This window comes from Sipha flava, unplaced genomic scaffold, assembly GCF_003268045.1.
Source record: "Sipha flava isolate LNK unplaced genomic scaffold, YSA_version1 36_pilon_pilon, whole genome shotgun sequence".
In the NCBI taxonomy this organism is placed as follows: Eukaryota; Metazoa; Arthropoda; class Insecta; order Hemiptera; family Aphididae; genus Sipha; species Sipha flava.
This window is the reverse complement of record NW_020273076.1, coordinates 2,771,042-2,790,056: the sequence shown is the minus strand read 5'-3', so window position 1 is coordinate 2,790,056 and position 19,015 is coordinate 2,771,042. Positions and strand designations below refer to the sequence as shown.

At 25.4% G+C, this 19,015-nt stretch overlaps 1 protein-coding gene across 3 annotated transcripts in view; it reads left to right on the top strand.

Annotated features, from left to right (window-relative positions):
• LOC112688031 (calcitonin gene-related peptide type 1 receptor-like) overlaps positions 1 to 19,015 on the top strand; it is a 222,000-nt gene that overhangs the window by 165,807 nt on the left and 37,178 nt on the right. For all 3 annotated transcript variants that reach the window (XM_025561046.1, XM_025561044.1, XM_025561045.1), the window contains exon 6: positions 13,705 to 13,831. In XM_025561046.1, coding sequence (XP_025416831.1) covers positions 13,705 to 13,831 — 127 coding nt within the window. The remainder of the gene's footprint in view (positions 1 to 13,704; positions 13,832 to 19,015) is intronic.

Here is a 19,015-nt window from a genome sequence, read left to right as displayed (position 1 = left end):
AGACTATAGTTCTTGATATGTTTAATTTAAGTATTATTATTATTATTGTTATTATTGGTTATTCAACTGTGAATGACGTTTATAATTTATATTAAACGTTTAATAAATATCGTTATTAATTATATTAGTAAATCTTCATTATTTCTGAAATAATAAAATTCTTTTAAATGCACGTCGTGTATTTCACATTTTCACGTGTATCTTTTCACGTGTAGGATTTATAAATACACGAAATTCACGTGTAAATTTTTAAATACACGAAATTCACGTGAATTACGTGAACTACGGATTACACGGTTTTCATCACGAAAATTTTAATTTCACGTGTACACGTGTAATCCGTGTACACGTGTTTTAAGAGCTCTAATTTATACACAGATTAAACATTTTACCTATACTTGAGCCCACATGGGCGTTTACCCAAATAATAAAAAAATACCCACTAGTTTGTATCAATATACCTACATTCACAATAATTCTTTAGAAAATTAATTTTAGTTTCAGCTATTATTTAAAAACATAAATACATACCTTATTGCGATAAAAAATAAAGAATTTTATAATTTAAACTAATGAAATCTAAAAATAGAAGTTGTAGTGCTTTAATTTCAATGAATGTTGAATGGTCTCATTATTAAATAATTAAAACTCTGATTTGAATTCGAAATTTATGATCTAGCGAAAATCAAATACATTTTTTTTTTTTTATTAAACGGTTTTCAGTTTTTTATTACTTATATCATCTGTTTTTTTTCTAGTATTTAATGACTAGGGCTCGGATATTCATGAAATTGCATATTTTTTTTCTATTTATTTAATTTAATGTTAAACTGGATACAAATTTAATTCATGTTCTACTGAATCAAATAATACTATTTATATTTTGCATACTTTTTCATATTTAATGGTTTTGTTTTTTAATTTTGGAATTTTAAAAATAGAAATGCATATTTCAGTACATTTTTTTAGAAAACAATTTAAATCAACGAATTATACAATTAATTCCACAATTTATATATTATATATAAGTTTTATAGGTATGGTAACTACAATCTATCATGCATTAAGGAACGTAGTTATAGGCATCATTTACTAATTTGATAATTTGAATAAAAAAACAAATTAGGAGTTGAGGATCTTGCATTCTTCAAATATGCTCCAATAACATCAGTTGATGTAGAACGAAGTTTTTCACGGTACAAAAATTTACTTAGTGATAACTGACGCAGTTACAAATTTGATCAAATTAAAAAAAAACTATAGTAGTATAGTGTAACACTAATAATATAATAAATAATAAATAATAATGTAAATTAAAATAAATAAAACGCTACGCAAATTTAAAAAATTTTATTTTGTGCATAATTTTATAATTTTTTAGCGCATATTTTGATTGCATATTCGTAATTTTTTAATGCATACATGCATGCAATTTACAGAAGTTTTAAATACATAAACATCCGAACCCTATTAATGAATATGTTCATTAAAAAATGAACATTTTTATAAGTTATACTATATGTAGCATTTGAGGTAGTTATTTATTAGTATAGCGCAGATTTAAATGCATATAAACCAACCAAATAAAAAATAAAAAATCTTTAAATAGCACAAGTATATGTAAATTATTAAATTATTATTATGTGTTGAAATATGCAAAAAAAAATATGCACCCGAAATTTAGCAAAAAAAAAAATTAATTTTTGAACATTTAATTAAAATAATACATAAAAAAAACTTACATTCAAAATTATGTAACTCTACTGTAAATACTTATTTTTCTTCTTCGTTTTAAAGAGATTTACTAACCAAAATCATTTTATAGGTAGTTTTCACCTGTAAGAAAAAAAGAAATCAATTAATGTCAAAAATATATCCTAAATTACATTTTCTTTATTAAATGCACATTAATGCAATGTATGTTCAGTGAAAATCGGCTTACTTATATCTAAATTATTAATGTAAGAATCCTTTAAAAGTATAATTGAAGTTGATATTTTTACCACTTCATTAAAATTATAGTTAGTTTAAACCGTTCCTAAGCACTCATCTGATATGATCAATCATAATTCGTAGAATAGGAAACATCGTACAGTCCGAGAGGTTTTGCATTGCACACGTTTCAATTACCGCATAATAAAAATTACGTACAACCATTAATAATGGTTTATCTTTTACACATGGTATTATTTCAGTGTTGCTACCCGTTTTCCAAAATGAAATGTAATTCCTTAACGAAATCAAATCTCATATCTTATGCTTATACCAGTTTTTCTTACCAACTGTCTTTGATTTCTGATGTATTACTGTGTTAATTTTTGGGTCCAGGTTGCATTGCTGGAAGTCGACCAATCACAATTTAGTCTGTAAAAACGGATAGTTATAGCTGTTATTATTTGAATTTCTTAATATACTCGTAAATTTATTATTACTAATTAATTTAATGTATAAACAGTTTAATAAATCGAGCAACTCATTAGATAAAATTAATTCTATATTATCTTAATTTGATGAAATTGTTATAACTTTTGAGAATTTTGAAGTACTTTTAATATATCTCAACGTCTCTATAGATCCATGTTCCTCAGTACATAAAACCGATGCTAATGATTAGTATTTTACGTTTACCACTATTTCATTTTGGTTCTACAGGTTATCATTAATTTAATGAAGTGATTTAAATTAAATTAAATTTTTTAAATTAATTCATATACAAGTCTTATGATAATCCAGTTTTTCTTACTGACTGTCGTTATACATTGGTATTCGACGAGTTTCGTTTTTCAGGTTAATACACAAAAAGTTGACTTCCTTGCATTTGAAAAAACGATTCACTATTGTTTTTTTTTGTTCGAATGCCCTAAAAGTGGGTGACGAAAAAAAATCAAACGTCTTAATTTTTTTATACTCTTTTGAGTATTTACACAGAAACGATAATCTCATTTTTTTTTTTTTATATGAGAACTTAATTGCTGATTGGTTTTTTTTTTAATTTTAGTTTTTTAATATTTAAAATGTTCAAATTCAAATTTCTTACTTTAACTAAAAACTAGTTCCATAACATGTCAATATGATATCATAATATAATATAAAATAAATATAACTTAGCTGAAGAAACATTTCATATAAGAATACGTATGAAGTGAAGCGTTATACGGCTGTGAAATCTAATTACTATATTAGGCAGAACAATGAATCCTCAGATTCTTTGAAATGTACTGTTCGAGAAGGATGCTGCGATCGAGTTGGATAAAAAAAACCATTTCAACGGAAATATATCCAGAAAAATAAATTAACGCAAAAAATGACTGAAACCATCAAAGCAAGATGAGCTACACAGAACTAAAGAGGTTAGCTGAAAATACGGAAAAACAAGAAAAGAAAAATAAGAGAGAAGAACGCATTTCCAATTGCAATACTAACCACAAGGTTAGATTACAAGATGAATATCATAATATTCCACATTTTGAGTTTATAAAATTAGAGTTTAATTTGAGAAATTCAGCGATATTATACAATATTATAAAGATACTAACTCGATTCACAATTTTTAATTTCGGAAAATCACGACTGAGTAGACGTCTTTGTGGACATGTACTGAGGAGCGATTGATGAACCAATGCACAAAGGATATTCGTTATTAAGTCTCCTAAAACATGAATTCGTCGATTCCGAATTGCTCTGTGTTAAAATAAATGTTATGTTGATTGCGACTAAATTATATTTATTTTTCGAAAATTTAAATTGAAAAAGTGTACAGAAACTTACGGTTTCACTTTTTTACTAGAATGCGTTCCGTCCGTTGCTAAATGCTGCGCGAATTCTCTTCAATATCGAATAAATAATACCCATTTTAATCATCATACATATATCTTACCATCATAGATTTCATCATAAATTCAAAACTTCCTTTGATAACTCTTAAAAAATTGTTAAAATTTTTACATAAAAATTCCTGAGAAATGATAGTAAAATAATATCTGTAATCTTCTATTTATGTAATTACTGATGTCTGGTAACCAGTGTTGTGAAATAGTTAAATTTATCAAGATATATTTATCTTATCTAGATAAAATTAAATATTGGTATCTAATTTTCACCTAGATAAAAATGATGGCCATCTAGAAAAATGTATCTGTAATATTCACAAAGAGCATAGTTTGCACTCAATCTCGATGTAATCTACTTATAATCGGTAAAAATGTAAATTAGTTTGAAGAGTTTACCATCGGGAGGGGGAGAGGGGTATACATACACTCTTATTTTTGTATGCTATGTATGGACTACCACTAATTTTGCACATCATTAAAAATAAATAACATTTTATAAGACCATAATCCAAATAGATAAATATTTCTTATATAATTCAAAAATCATCTAACTAGGCATTATTTATTTTAGTTATTATTTTTTTATTAATTATAATAAATTATAATCAGGGACTGAGACCTTAATGGTTTTAACGGTTTAGGTAAGGGTTCGAATTTTTAAAATATTTTTTAGGGGTTTAGGTTAAATTTCAGGATTTTAAGTTTTAAAATTTAGGTTGCGGTTCCAACCGGTTCCTAACCTTTATTTTTTCAAACCAGAAATTTTAATACAAGAATATATATTGTATACTATTGTTTAGTATTTGCAGGCGCTGATTAAAGTGTTCATATTAATGTTAAATTTAACCTCGGATATAGAAAAATAAAAGTTTCTCATGTGCTTTGATAACAGATGTGTTAATCTGGGTAAATTTTTTTATTTCTGTATCTTTAACCAGCATCTCCTCATATATATTCTGGTGGGAACTTAGGTGCCTTTTCAAATTTGTCCCATGCTTTCCCTTTTAAAATTATAAGTACATATTTATAAATATTTATATAATATCTAATTACCTAACTATATCAATTAGATTTTCAAAATATAAATATTTAAGGATATACAATATACAAACTAAATTAATCAAAATAAATATTATTTGAAATATTTAAGGGTAAACTGCTACAAAGCTACACGTACAGGTAAAGAGAAATTACTGGTAAAATCATAGGTACTATTTTTTATTTTGTAGATAATTACATAATATTTACATTGGGTATTTTTAACATAATAGCGAGTAGGACCTGAATAAATTACTCAAGACTGCACTATTATAGTTGATGGTATAGATATAAACTATAAAAATAATGTCGTCTTGTCTATTTTCTTAAATATTACATAGTTACCTACCATTTTATTACTATATTATTATAATTCTTTTGTCAATGATTTTAAACTTAAATTAAAATTAAATGAAATAAAAATATGTAAGTACTCACTTTTATTTTTCCATTACAACTTTTACAAACTGACTCGTTGGATTTCTTATCGTAAACAAAATATTTATAAACGCATGACACAGTATGACGGCCCATAATTTTAATTTTATACTTTTAAAAATAAATGTGTCCGCAGAAATGATCCGTTATCGACATTATCGTGTAACATAAACATAATATATATAATATATTAATATTATTAATAGACAATAATATTATATTCATTGGTCGACAGCCGAATATAACATTGCGTAAATACTGTATAATATAAATTATTATATGTAATTATTGTTTCTAAATAATATATTTTTAGTCCAAAGAGTAATTTCTTTCGATTTCAATAGGAACTTGAAAACAGTAAAAAACCCTTGAAAAATCGGTATTCTTTTGGTATTATTTATAGGTTTCGGTATTGATTAAGATCTATTAAAAATATAAAATACAGGTAACGGTTATTTTCGGTTCTTTAATTTACACTAGGTTATAGGTTTCGTAACCGATTCTTTTCGGTCCGGTCTCAATCCCTGATTATAATACTGTCATACACATATATACTACAAGAGATATGTTGAAAAATAATTACCAACAAATAGCATTTATTACAATCACTGTTGTCCTAAGATCTCTGTAATTTTTATTTTATTTTTTAATAAATTGTTGAGGCATAATGGTTTCAGTAGAAAGCTTTAGAAACGAAAACAATTTTATAATATATTATTATTATACTACTTTCTAACTTACAAGATATTTTCTAGCTAAAAATGTTAGTGTATAAATCAATAATATAAGTAATATTTTTCAATTTAAAGCGAATTTATTATTTATGTATATTTAAAGGTATTGATGTAGATTATACTATCAAAATATAATGTGACTATACATTTGGGGAATATAGGATTTTTTTTTTTTTATTATATATTAAAATACATACTTTTTTTTTAAAATATACTTTACTTTTAGTTTAACAAATGCATGTAAATTAATGCCAATCTTGATATAAAGCGTATATAAGATTTAAGAATCATCATTACTTGCATAGTCTTTAAAAACGAAGTATATAGTTTTACTTTCTAGATATCAACCATTTAAATTGGTACCATACATAAAACGTGACCATAATTTTTTTCTTCAAAACGGGACACCTGTATATTTTAATAAGAAAACCATAACATTTTGAGTAAAATAACAATTTTTTTATTGAATAAAAATTAATTATTTATAAAAAAAATTACAACAAAAAACGCAGCTAATATAATATTAATCCTAATATTATCCTAATAATAACAATAATAAATAATAATATAATAATAGAGTACAATATTCGGTTGATTTTCTATATTGTCGGATCCACAAATCTGCTTTAAAGTAGCCTGTTTAGTTTTTATGTATGAATGGAACTCTTGACATAATTTGTTTATGTTACTCTTTCAATACAGAGACTCTCAATTGAGTTTTTTCACTGCTCCATATTTTATTCATATGAGAGAACACTCTTTCAACTGGAGCGTTACTGCCTGCAAGCACAAAATGTATTCTACAACTATAGAAAAATTCACGTGTGCGAGATCAATAGCATTGAAGTGCATTAATACTTCCACCCAACGATTTTTAGTAGCTATATTCCCGGTGTTCCAGTCGCATATTTTTTGAGCTGTTACATACTTAAAAATTAGTGAAAACTCGTCAAAAACTTCAGTGTCTTGACTGCTACTAATAAATTTCTGTTCAATAAGTAGTCCATCACTTTTTGTACATCTTCCCATGAGGGAACCTTTCTCAAATTTGCCCATTTAAATATTTTTACTTCCTCGTTGAACCGACACCACTGTTTTAAATATTCTTTGCTTATTTTGTATAAAACAGCCGCTGCAGATTTTACGTTTTCTTCATTAATAGCAACAGTTTCTAGTAATTTTACCATTATATTACGGGTGGCGTGGGGAAAATAGCATGCATTTTGTTTTTTATTTAAAGTATTTTGAAGTTGATTAATTTCATTTGAAGCATCTATTGCAGACACGTTTTGGCCCTCGATATTTAACACTGCTTGATGACAAGTAGCTGCTTGAGCGTGTATAAAATACAACCATAATTCAGAGCTGATTTTCATAAAATTCTTTCAATATGTTCGGGCATTTATCAATGCTCAGAAAATAATTTTTTAACAGCTGAAACATTTTCAAAACTCTTTCCAGCGCAGGTATCAAGCCATCTAGTTTTACTATAGCCCAGCCCAGAAGTTTTTTATATTCTGTGTTAGCTGTATTACAAAATTCTTTAAGAGCTTCAACGCAAACGCTATAAATTTAAAAAAAATGAATATATTTTTGCAATTATGTATTAAAAATCAACAGGTAAACAATCTGCAGCTGTTTTGATCGCATTGTGGATTATGTAAGCTCTGCATCCAATTCCTACGAGAGTCCTTCCGAGAGACGTGTTTAATTTTGCATAAACGTTATGAACTCCTTTTCTATTTTTTCCTTAGTGTTTCACTATATATATATATATATATATATGTAGGCATTAATTTAGTGTATACTGTATACAGTATAAATTTATGGTAGTTTGTGATTAATAAATACCTACCACAAGTCGACTTTTCTTAAATCGGGACATTTTTAGGTTCTTCGGGGACAGCGGGACTGTCTCGCCCAAAGCGGGACGTTAACCAAACATCTAATTTGTAACGAGATAACTTGAGATAACTTGAGTATCCATGGTTCATCCAATCCTTTCAGAAAATTGCCTTAAGAAAATTACCATGGAAATGCTTCCTAAGACATATCAAATTATACCAAAGTTAAAAACAATTAATCAAAATGCAAAATGTTTCAATAAAAAATTTCACAACCGTCTCTCTTCTCATTCAAACCCTATAATTAAAAACCTATCATCCTTCTTAATTCCAGGGGGGCGTATCCGAGTTGGGTTTCAAATAATATTTATGAGAAAGATAAACAACTAATTGAGTCCGATTATGAAAACAACATACGAATTCGGTTCGACTATAAAAACCATAATATACCAGTTCGGTCCAACCACTACGACAATAAAACCTGTAACTTACAAGTATTGATACACTTGATAATGTTAAAATATTAATAGAAAATATTATATATATTAATAAAAATATAATGTGTTTGTGGAGATATCCCTAGTGCGACCCAAAAAGTATTTTTTTTATGTTGTAAGTATGTTCACAAAAAGGTATCGCCCGAGTACGTCCTAAAAATAATTTTTTTTTTTTTTTGACACAGTCCAAATGCGTATCAATTAATTTAGAATTACCCAGAATGCACCACAAGGAGCTGAGCTAGCTTACACCATCAAAAATGTTTTTTTTCATTTATTCAATATTTATATTAAAATTATATTATCTCGTTTATTTAACTTACACCGAATAGTTGTAGGTGAGTGTCTTAATATTTTTTTATGGTCATATAAATTATATTGTTACTTTTTATGTTTTTATGGTTGATGTTTAAAAGCCATAATTTTACAAAATCAATCCTTGAAATTTGGTTATTCTTAAATTTATTAATATTTTCTTCGATGAATGCAATTTTGTTATTAGTTGTTCCTTTTTTCTTCATAGTTGTTTTTATCGCTGCTTCAATTGCAAATTTAGTGTTAATTTGAATGTTTTTTTTAATATTTTTAAAATTGTATAAATATCTGGATATTGATAAAAAAAAACGAATTAAATTTGGAACGGAAACTCTCGCAGGCATTTGTTGTCCTTTTTACACTACTTGTCATTTCTGCTCACATAGAAATTGGAAATTTTGCTTCAGAAACAATATAATTTTCTGTCAAATAATTCATAAAATCTTGATGTTTTTCATGCTCTGGCATTATAGACATAAATTCTTCAAAAGAAAATTTCTCAACATCATCTTAACGAAATTTCCTTTATAACAACAAAAGAAATTCGGTCCCTTGGAGTTCGTTGTAATGGAAACTTACGGAATCGGGTTCTTCAGTTAAAGTAGTTGATAAAACCTCGGACGCACCCAGGCTATACGATAAAAACTGCAGATTAAATCGCGGACGCACTTGGGAAACCCCCAGAACTACAACTAAAATATTAAATTAATAAAGAACAATGATTTACAAAAGTCAAACACAATTTTTGAGATCGTCCCATCGGAAATTATATGTGACTATGTGTTAACCGTTTAAAAATAAAATTAATGTAATCTGCAACCCCCAAGACGTATTTCTAGAAAATAGTCTGCAAATAGTCAACAAGCATTTTGATTCAAGATGATCAATTTTTTTTTTTTAATTTTACAATATTTTGGTCATAAATTAAATGAAATAAAAACGTGGATGGAAAAATATTGATAAAATGAAAAACTATTTAAAAATTGCACCTAAAAATAAAAGTATATAATGGAAGAAATATGCCCTAAAAAAAAAAAAATTGAAATTGTATATATTTACATGCAAAATAAAATTTCTAGACTAGCTTTGTGAAAGCATGAAACATATTAATTTATTAATTTATCATGCTATTTTGTGATTATGTATAACAAATATGCAAATACTATACGTTCTCTGCCTTAGTAATTACATTTCCATATGCATGTGATTTTTTTCTAAAATAATTCATTATTTTTATAAAATACCATTGATTTTTCATAAGATATGTAGGTATCTAGAAACTGTGATACATGAACATTTTGTTATTAAAGGATTGTATTTATCAATAAGTAGAATATGAAGTTAATTAAAATTGTTTATCTTTATATTTTATAGCATTATTCTCAATTTGTATACATAGTATTGTTCGTAATTATGAATAGCTTCTGAACTGTATGTTAAATGAATAATAATATAACAATATAAAAAAACACAATCTACACGATAGGTTATTATATATTTAGTATACTGCATTATTTATACTCATTGTGAGTAGGTGACACATAAAATTAATGCCCTATCAATCAATAACCACAGCAAAAATGAAATCAAAATATCTAAGTGTTTTCAAAAGACTGTTAGAGACCTAGTTTAGTCAATAAATGCATTTTGTTTAATAATAATTATTGCGAGAAATAGTCTCTTTGACATATTTCTAATAGCATCTCTTAGGTTTCATCGAAAATTTAATTTACGTTCCTTATAATATTTCTCCAGCAACCCATTTAATTTTCGAAAGTTCACCAAATTCCAATGCCTTTGAAGTACATCTTCAGTTAGAAAGTAGCTAGAGATAAATTGCAGTGATTAATCCAATGTAAAGTACATTTTATAAACGTTCTCTTTTGTATTCATTACAACTCCGTAAACTTTTAAGAAAAACACTAATTATATTATTTTAGAGAAATGTATTGTCATGTTTTTAATAATTTATTGCAGTAGATACCATTTAATTTTAGCCAATAACAAATTCTTTGTTAGCAATGATTCATTCTAAAATACTAAAATTACTAAATAATCGATAAGTTATTGCTATCGTATTTGAATTTTATACATAGTAACATAGTATAACATAACAGAGTACAAATGAAAATATTTATTATTATTATTACTTAGATTTAATATACTATGTTAATACATAAATTTGAATTAATTAGTATAATATGTAAATAAAATTATATTACGATACTATAATATCAAAACTGAAATTATACTCTTCTATGGTATTTTAATATTAATATTTATAAAATACAGAATAGAGTTAAGGTTTCACTTTTGTAAATTGTGATACTACTATTCTACTTATTATGTAAAATTAGACTATGATGGTGGATAACAATTACAATCGTCTGTCTAAAGTTACATTAGTATTTATCATCAAAATTAATGTTATTCAAGTTTTATTTTTATAATTTTAAAATTTCACTTTACCGTTTGAATATTAAAGGTGTGAGTGAAAAAAGCTTATCACCAAAAAAAATTGTTATATACCTGTTATTTGTTTGGTACTTTCATTACATTATATTTACCAGTAAAATTCATGATAAATTGAAAGTTGCTTAGACAACGAATACAAAAGTGTTAATTATAACTTTTCAAGATATTGATTTTTAGGATTGTTTATAGCTTATGTATATAAATATATAAATAGTTTTTTCAAGTATTTTATAATAAACTTTTACGATATAAATTATTAAGAAAAAAAAACCAAAATTCAGAATGTCCATCAATGTGTTAAAAGTCAAATATCTGTAGAAAATAACACCACTTACATAAGAGTGTACAATATACCCTCGTCATATTTAGTTTGGCGTTCTTGGAATGCTATGGCCAGTAAATTGATTGAAAATGAATTCGAATGCGATTTAATGCTAAAGGAAATTATACATCTCGATCCTTCAATAATTTCTAATCAAATTCGGCGCGTACGGTAACAGGTTCAATACCTGTATCATCAACATATTTTTTTCACACAAAATGTTCACACCTATACACTCACGTCATCAACGTGGAAACATGTCAAATGGCGCGTTTAATTATAATCATTAAAATAAACGATTCATTTATAAAGTTGAAGCACAAAGACCAATACTATTACCTTGTGTAAATAAATATATTCTTTGTTGTGTAACTCATGCAATATTTATGTAATTAAATTTGAAAGCGATCATGTGCAATTGATTTCAAAAAAACAATACACAATGAATTCTTTAATATATATATATGTATTGAAATAATTTTATCCAATCTTCTACTTCTTATCGTGTCCGGTTCTAGGTTTAATAAATACTAATTGCATTAAAATATAAAAGTGTTAATTATTTTGCTTCCGCCAGTGGGTAGCTATTTATATAGCGTTTTCATTAGCAAGCCCCAAGTTGTCAGTTGAGCATCCTGACGGGGCAAGGATAAATTTTATGGTATTAGGTGTTGTCTCTCGCCGCATTGAAAAATTTCAGGTCCTTCTTGGTATACTCATTTCACCACGTTGAACTCTTGTCTTAGCTATTCTGGCTCTCAGCCTATTTATCGCTTACCATATGGTCCATGGTTGATTTCTGCCTGGGGGTAATCGTTCATTGGGCGGGACAGGTGTTTCAACTTGTAGTTCTTCTCTCCATTTACGTAATTGAATCTGATCGGGCAGGGGGGGAGGGCTGGATTACATTCGTTTTAGCAATAAAACTTCTATTTTATCCAATATAATTGTTGCTCAAATCTATTAGATAACAAAAATATTTAATAAACTTATATCAAAATTACAAATTTTATAACACAATTTTGAACACTCGATTTATCTAAAAATATCTTTATTTAAAATAAAAATGAATATTGACAATATTATTTAAAGATTTCAAAAATACCTAATTCTAAATTTTAAATGACAATCAAACAAAATATGATAAATCTTCTGAATTTTTGACGCTTGGTAAAATGGTTCAACATATATCTTAAATTACATTTTGAAGTCAGAAAATACAAAGTAACTCGTTTTATCAAAATAAATATAAATGGTTGGAAAATAAGTTTCTTTTTTTTTGTTATACTTTACATTGAGGAAGACTTCTGAGAGAGTTGAAAAATGGCTTGTCTATAGTTCAATTTCTCATCTAAGAAGTACTCTGCTTGAAACTTTTGGTGCAGATTTTTGTTACCGAAAAAAGTTTACCGAAAAAGTATTGTAAAACCAATATATTCCTTTTGCTTTGTTTAGAATCTAAAACACCATGTAGAATTGATGTCTAATGCATAATTATCTATTCATCTCTGTTAAACTTATATATGTTGCTTGAATTTCATGTGTTTGAAATAATTTATTTGTCTTTCATAGAAAATATAATAAATTTATCGGTGTGTATACACAAATTTAACATTATATCACCAGAGGTGGAACCAGGAATTTTTACGCCCGGGGAAAATGTTAAAATTATGCTCTATCTTAGACCAAGTACTCGTATCGAGAATTTTTTTCTGATAATAAATATACAATCATACTTAGTGAGTTTTAACCTAATATCAGTATTTAATAAAGTTAAAAATATCAAACTAGTTGTTAATAATTACAAAAATTACACCATCTAAAATTTTACGTCCGGGGATGAATCCCCATCTTCTATCTTCTAGTTCCGTCCTTATAGGATTTAAGCAATACATTTCTCGATTTTACTTAATCCGTCAAATGTCGAGTGGTATACAATTTCTATGGTGTAACCTATCCTTTTTTTGAAATTATATTTATATAAAATAATAAGTCGAATAATCTATAAACTTAATATATATTTTTATGCTCAAATTTGAATAAAATATAATTATGTATATTATGTATAAACAATTAAAAAAGGCTTTATTTAAAAAGTAATCATACATACTTAATTAATTACCCTAATTTTGCTTAATTGTATTTAAAAAAAATATAAACATTATATTGTTATTCAAAACATAATATAAACGTTTGCCTTTATACTTACAGGTCTCTGAGATGTGCACGCAACACACTACATACACACATGTTCACGTCATTTGCCATTAATAATCTTCTCTGGCTGTTATGGTACAGACTGGTCGTCGAGCATCCGTCAGTCGTACTTCACAACGGGGTATGAAAATTTCTGAGCCATTGTGCATAAATTTAACTGGTGAAGTAGATAGAACATTCTAACAAAATACCCAAAGGGTATTCAAACCCAGTACAATAACAATATTTTTTATCCTTCGTTATTTTATCTTAAAATAGACAATATACAGTCATATAATATTCAGAACTATAGTAATAAGATGTCATGTTTTCAAAATAAGTTTTATCTATAATTTTACATATAACTTATTTAAAAAACATGACATATAAAATTAACAGAAAAACATTATAAGGTCAATAGTTTTTTACTCATAAAATATTAGAAGTAATAATTTTTTATAAAATATTTTAATCCAGTGAAATATATCTATAATTTTACATAAAATAATTTTCCTTTTATTTCACTGGGTTAAAATATTTTATAAAAATTATTACTTCTAATATTGTATGAGTAAAAAACTATTGACCTTAAAATGTTTTTCTTTTAATTTTATATAGTAAATAAATAAATTTTTAGCCTGTAGTATTATTATATTTGTAAAGTACGAATTAAAAAAGTTTCGAATTAAAAATTCATCTTCAGGTATATATAGTCATTAAAATCATGAATTTATTTCTTTTTATTATTTTATTATGTAATTTATTAAAATATAAGCCTATATATACTCGTAATTATGGTCTATAACAAATTAAATAATTTAAAAGTGTGAGAATATTTAGACTTTTCAAATAAACCTCGAATATTAAATTATTAATTTATTTTATCATTAATTTCTAACAATTATTAAAAACGTTACAAAAAAATAGTCAAATCTAAAATAAAATACTGTTAATAAATTATTTAAACTATACCAAGAATAACAAAACTGAAGCATTGAGAATATGGTATTTTTTAATCTATAATATCCACGGTTATATAGATTCTAAAACAACAATCGACTACTAGCGGACTACAAAAGGCAGATAAATGGACCGGCAATATACCTTACTTAAAATGCATTAATTACATTTTTTAAATGTCTTTTATAATGAGAAAATAAAATAGTTTATTTGATTTTATTTGACTTAGATTATTGCCTCATAACAATTTTTTTTCTATGAAACTCGTTTATTTTTTTTATTTAATTCTTCCAAACTCCAATATAAATAATTTATCGACCTTTGTTCAATAACATCGTTTCATATTTTGATCCCAAAAATAGATAACAATTAAAGTCAATTACTTCACAACCCTCAAACTAATTTAAGCCTAATTATCTGTTTTAACAATTGCGAAATATATTGTATCATATCATAAAAAAAAACTATCAATAAAAAAATTAATCTACAAAAATATTTTAAGTTATCACTAGAAGATAGTTTACTTTTGCGTGTTTCAAATTTTGTACTACGAATAAACAATATTTTAAATGCAAAACAATTGTAAATAAGAATCTCATTAATTATTGCCCGATGCTTTTTAATTTTTCTAAATATGTATTTTATTTATTGTAAATACACGTTAAATTAAATCTGAACGAAGTGACACCCAGGTTAAGAAACGCTGTTCTATTAATATATATATATCTATCTAAATATATATAACTATATAAGTACATTTTTAAATTTTTAACGATGGTTCCGTTATTTATATCATAATGATATAGAGTCTATATATATTATAGACAAAGAGCTCCGATCAAATTAATTCACAAAATACTTAATTGTATTTATTCTATTCTCTTCATAGTTTAGCGACAAATAATAGTGCTAACTAAAGACCACGGTCACTTGAAATAATTATTCTATTACATGTTCTATAATGTATTCAAATGAAGTAAATATAAATTATTTAAATAAAATCCGTAAAAAAAAGTTATCTTAATATTTGTTTATGATTCATTAATGTTTAAATAATTACACTGAAAAATAAACTCTCAAATTTTCAAAAAAATGTTTCAGCTTTTGTATGTTTCGATTAATCATAAGTTTCTGATTTAAAGAAACCCGTCATGACCTATATCACTTTATTTAACTATGTTTCACATGAGATATTGAATATCCACTTGAATATTACTTTAAAATGTATCAACAAATACCTACATATTATCAATATAAATTATTTAAAATTACTTAATAACGAGATACTATTTTTTGTTTATCATTGCAAGGGGTGATTTTTTTAACGTTGTGTATGATTCATTATCAATTCATGCCTTTATAAATAATTATAATATTAAAAAAAATTACATTCATTTACATTAGTTACTATAGGTACTTATTATACCAATGATTTATTTTACTGTAAAATATTAAGCTTAAATGTATACTTATATCCATTGGCGGACGCAAGATAGATGGGTTAAAATGGTCGACCTCGCTTCCTTATGATTTATATTTTTGAACCCCATCTCTATGCTATTAAATATTATTTATTTGTTATTTATTTATTATATTATCATATATTAATCCATAAAACAGAGCCATTCATATTAGAATTGCCTGTGAAAAAATATAAAAAAAATTAAAAAATATAAACTCTGCTATAATTCCTAAGTGCAATTTAATGGGTCAACACTTTAATTAGATATCAAAGTACCTTTATAATTGTTCGCCAAATTATTCGATATAGAGGAAATAAATAAGCGTGTATTCTATCATTACTGGAACGCAAAGATGAAAATGATATTTTTCCAGTTATTCTTTCGTATTGGAAATAAATAATTTAATAAAACAAAATATGACTTTTTGTAGTAACATCTGTATCCATTTTTCGATCGTTTGATATACTTTATGAGACTTGTGGCACAGATTTAAAATCTGTAAAAGCGAAAGAAAGATAGAAAAAAATCATCAATATTGTGAAAACCTATACATTTGCTCGCCTCGCTCAAGATCTAAAGTAGTAAATACCAATTGGTTTTATATCGTTTAATCGCATTTCATACTCACTGATTCTATTGGCTTCCATCTATTCTTATTATATCACTACTAGTGTTTAAATATTGTTGATTTATATACATATTAAGATATATATTAAATATGCTTTAAATACAAATGGAAAGAATAACTTGAGATTTTAATTATAGAAATGATTAAATTTAAAAATTATGTAAAATATATATTTCACTATTGTTCAACATTTTTAACATAAAAAACAAAACAAATAATAAAAATAAAACAAAATCGAAAAATTGATTGGAATTGTATTTGAAGAGTATTTTTGCCAATTGTTACGTGAAAATACGTTATTTGCCTAGGATTTACACCCTCTTCACTTTTAAGGATTTACTTAAAACTCAATCTGGCAATCTGGTATTTGTGTTCAAGGGTAAATTATTTTTATTTTAAAATCAAATATTTATCATGTAGAGTAAAATGTATATTTTGCATGTAAATTATAAATATAAAAATAAACGCAATTATTCTGTCCAGTAAATAAAAATATTTAAATACTATTAAGCATTTTATGACATTGTAAATGTTATGGAGAATAACTTACTATGAATATTTAAAACCATATATTTTTTTAATAATTAAACAATAATTATTATTCTGGAAATTTATACACAAAAATATATCTCAAGGAATAAATGTTCGTTATTAATTTATCATGGTATTTTCTTATAATATTTATAACATTTTAATTTGCTCATATGATATTTTCGAAGCTATAATTGAAATCGAAGAAATGGTGCCCTTGACGGGCTTGACGTGTATCCTAATAAATTAGGTGACATTGGCTATATTCTTAAAAATTTTCATCCGCATCGGATTCCATTAGTCGATTATCAGTCACAACCCATTTAAAAGGTCTTGACAAGTGAACTTTTATCAATAAATGTATTGTTATATTGTTTTAACCAACTATTACGTCCAACCTTTCTCTAACACTCAAAACTGCAATATAAATGATTTATCTACTTTTTGAAATAACTAAATAGTAAATTCTGATCATTAATCTCAATAGTGTGTGATTTAAGTAGGTATTAATTGTTTTACCCTCTGGTTCTTGTAAAATAAAAAAATTATTGTCGTTTATTTTTTTTTTTTTTTACTTCTCTACGATAAAACATTTAATAATTACCCATTCAGCAAAGTGGTTTTATTGACGTTTTTCTATAGTTTATTGATACAAAAAAAGACTTGCATTGAAAATTAATGGTGTATAATCAAAGAAGCATTTGTAAATAAAATATCTAACGTAAAAGACCATCAAGGTAAAATATAGATTCAGTATAGGTTGGTAAATGGAAAAAAAGATATTAAAGTAGTAGTGTTTTTTACTATATAGGTTATTTATACTTCAACCTAATATATAAACACTATAAAACTACAAATAGGTAATACTTTAGTGAAATGTTTATTACATTTACAAAAAAAAATTTCAATTTTTCATTATAATATCCTTAGTATATTCTAATTGCAAGAAATATTTAATAATTTAATCACACGTCAATCCAGGTTTCATCGCTGTGCGCCTTCTTGGTCAATCCATTAAGTTAAAATTATTCTTTATAAAAAATGTACTTATTGTATAAAAGCTGTATCAGATTGTAAATATTTCAATAAAAGTATTTTTATAAAAAAAAAAATTTTATCACATGATAAAATCCAGAGATTATTAGAAGGCTTAGTTTCCTCCAAAATATTTCAACCTCAAATTCTTTATTGAATTTTCTTATATTAGTTTAATAATTTACTGCGTATTTTTCAGTATACTCTCTACGAGTGACACAACGTATACAATTTTAAGTACCATCTGCAAATGTTTTCAGTGTTCCGTCAATGGTTTAAAGTAATTCTCGATATTTAGTTTTAAATTCTGATCAATGCAAAGAATATGAATTGGTTTTTTCTGTAATCCAACTTTTGATGAATAAGGAGACACATCAACATTTTTATTGAGTAACATTTTACGTTATAAATTGTATAGAAATTATACATTTGTCACCTAATTTTTCAGTTTTATCTTCAGATTTTAAAATTATAAAGAAATAATAAGAATAGCTTGAAGTTATATACAATTTTAGCCAACAGCTGTATTAACAATTATTTTGATACAATGAGTAATATTACTTTTTATCGCTTATAATTGTATACTACAAGTCTAATAATATTTTTTTTTATAAAAACATATATGTTATTAATATATATTATTATTATTATTATTATTATTGTTATTATTATTATTATTATTATTATTATTATTATTATTATTATTATT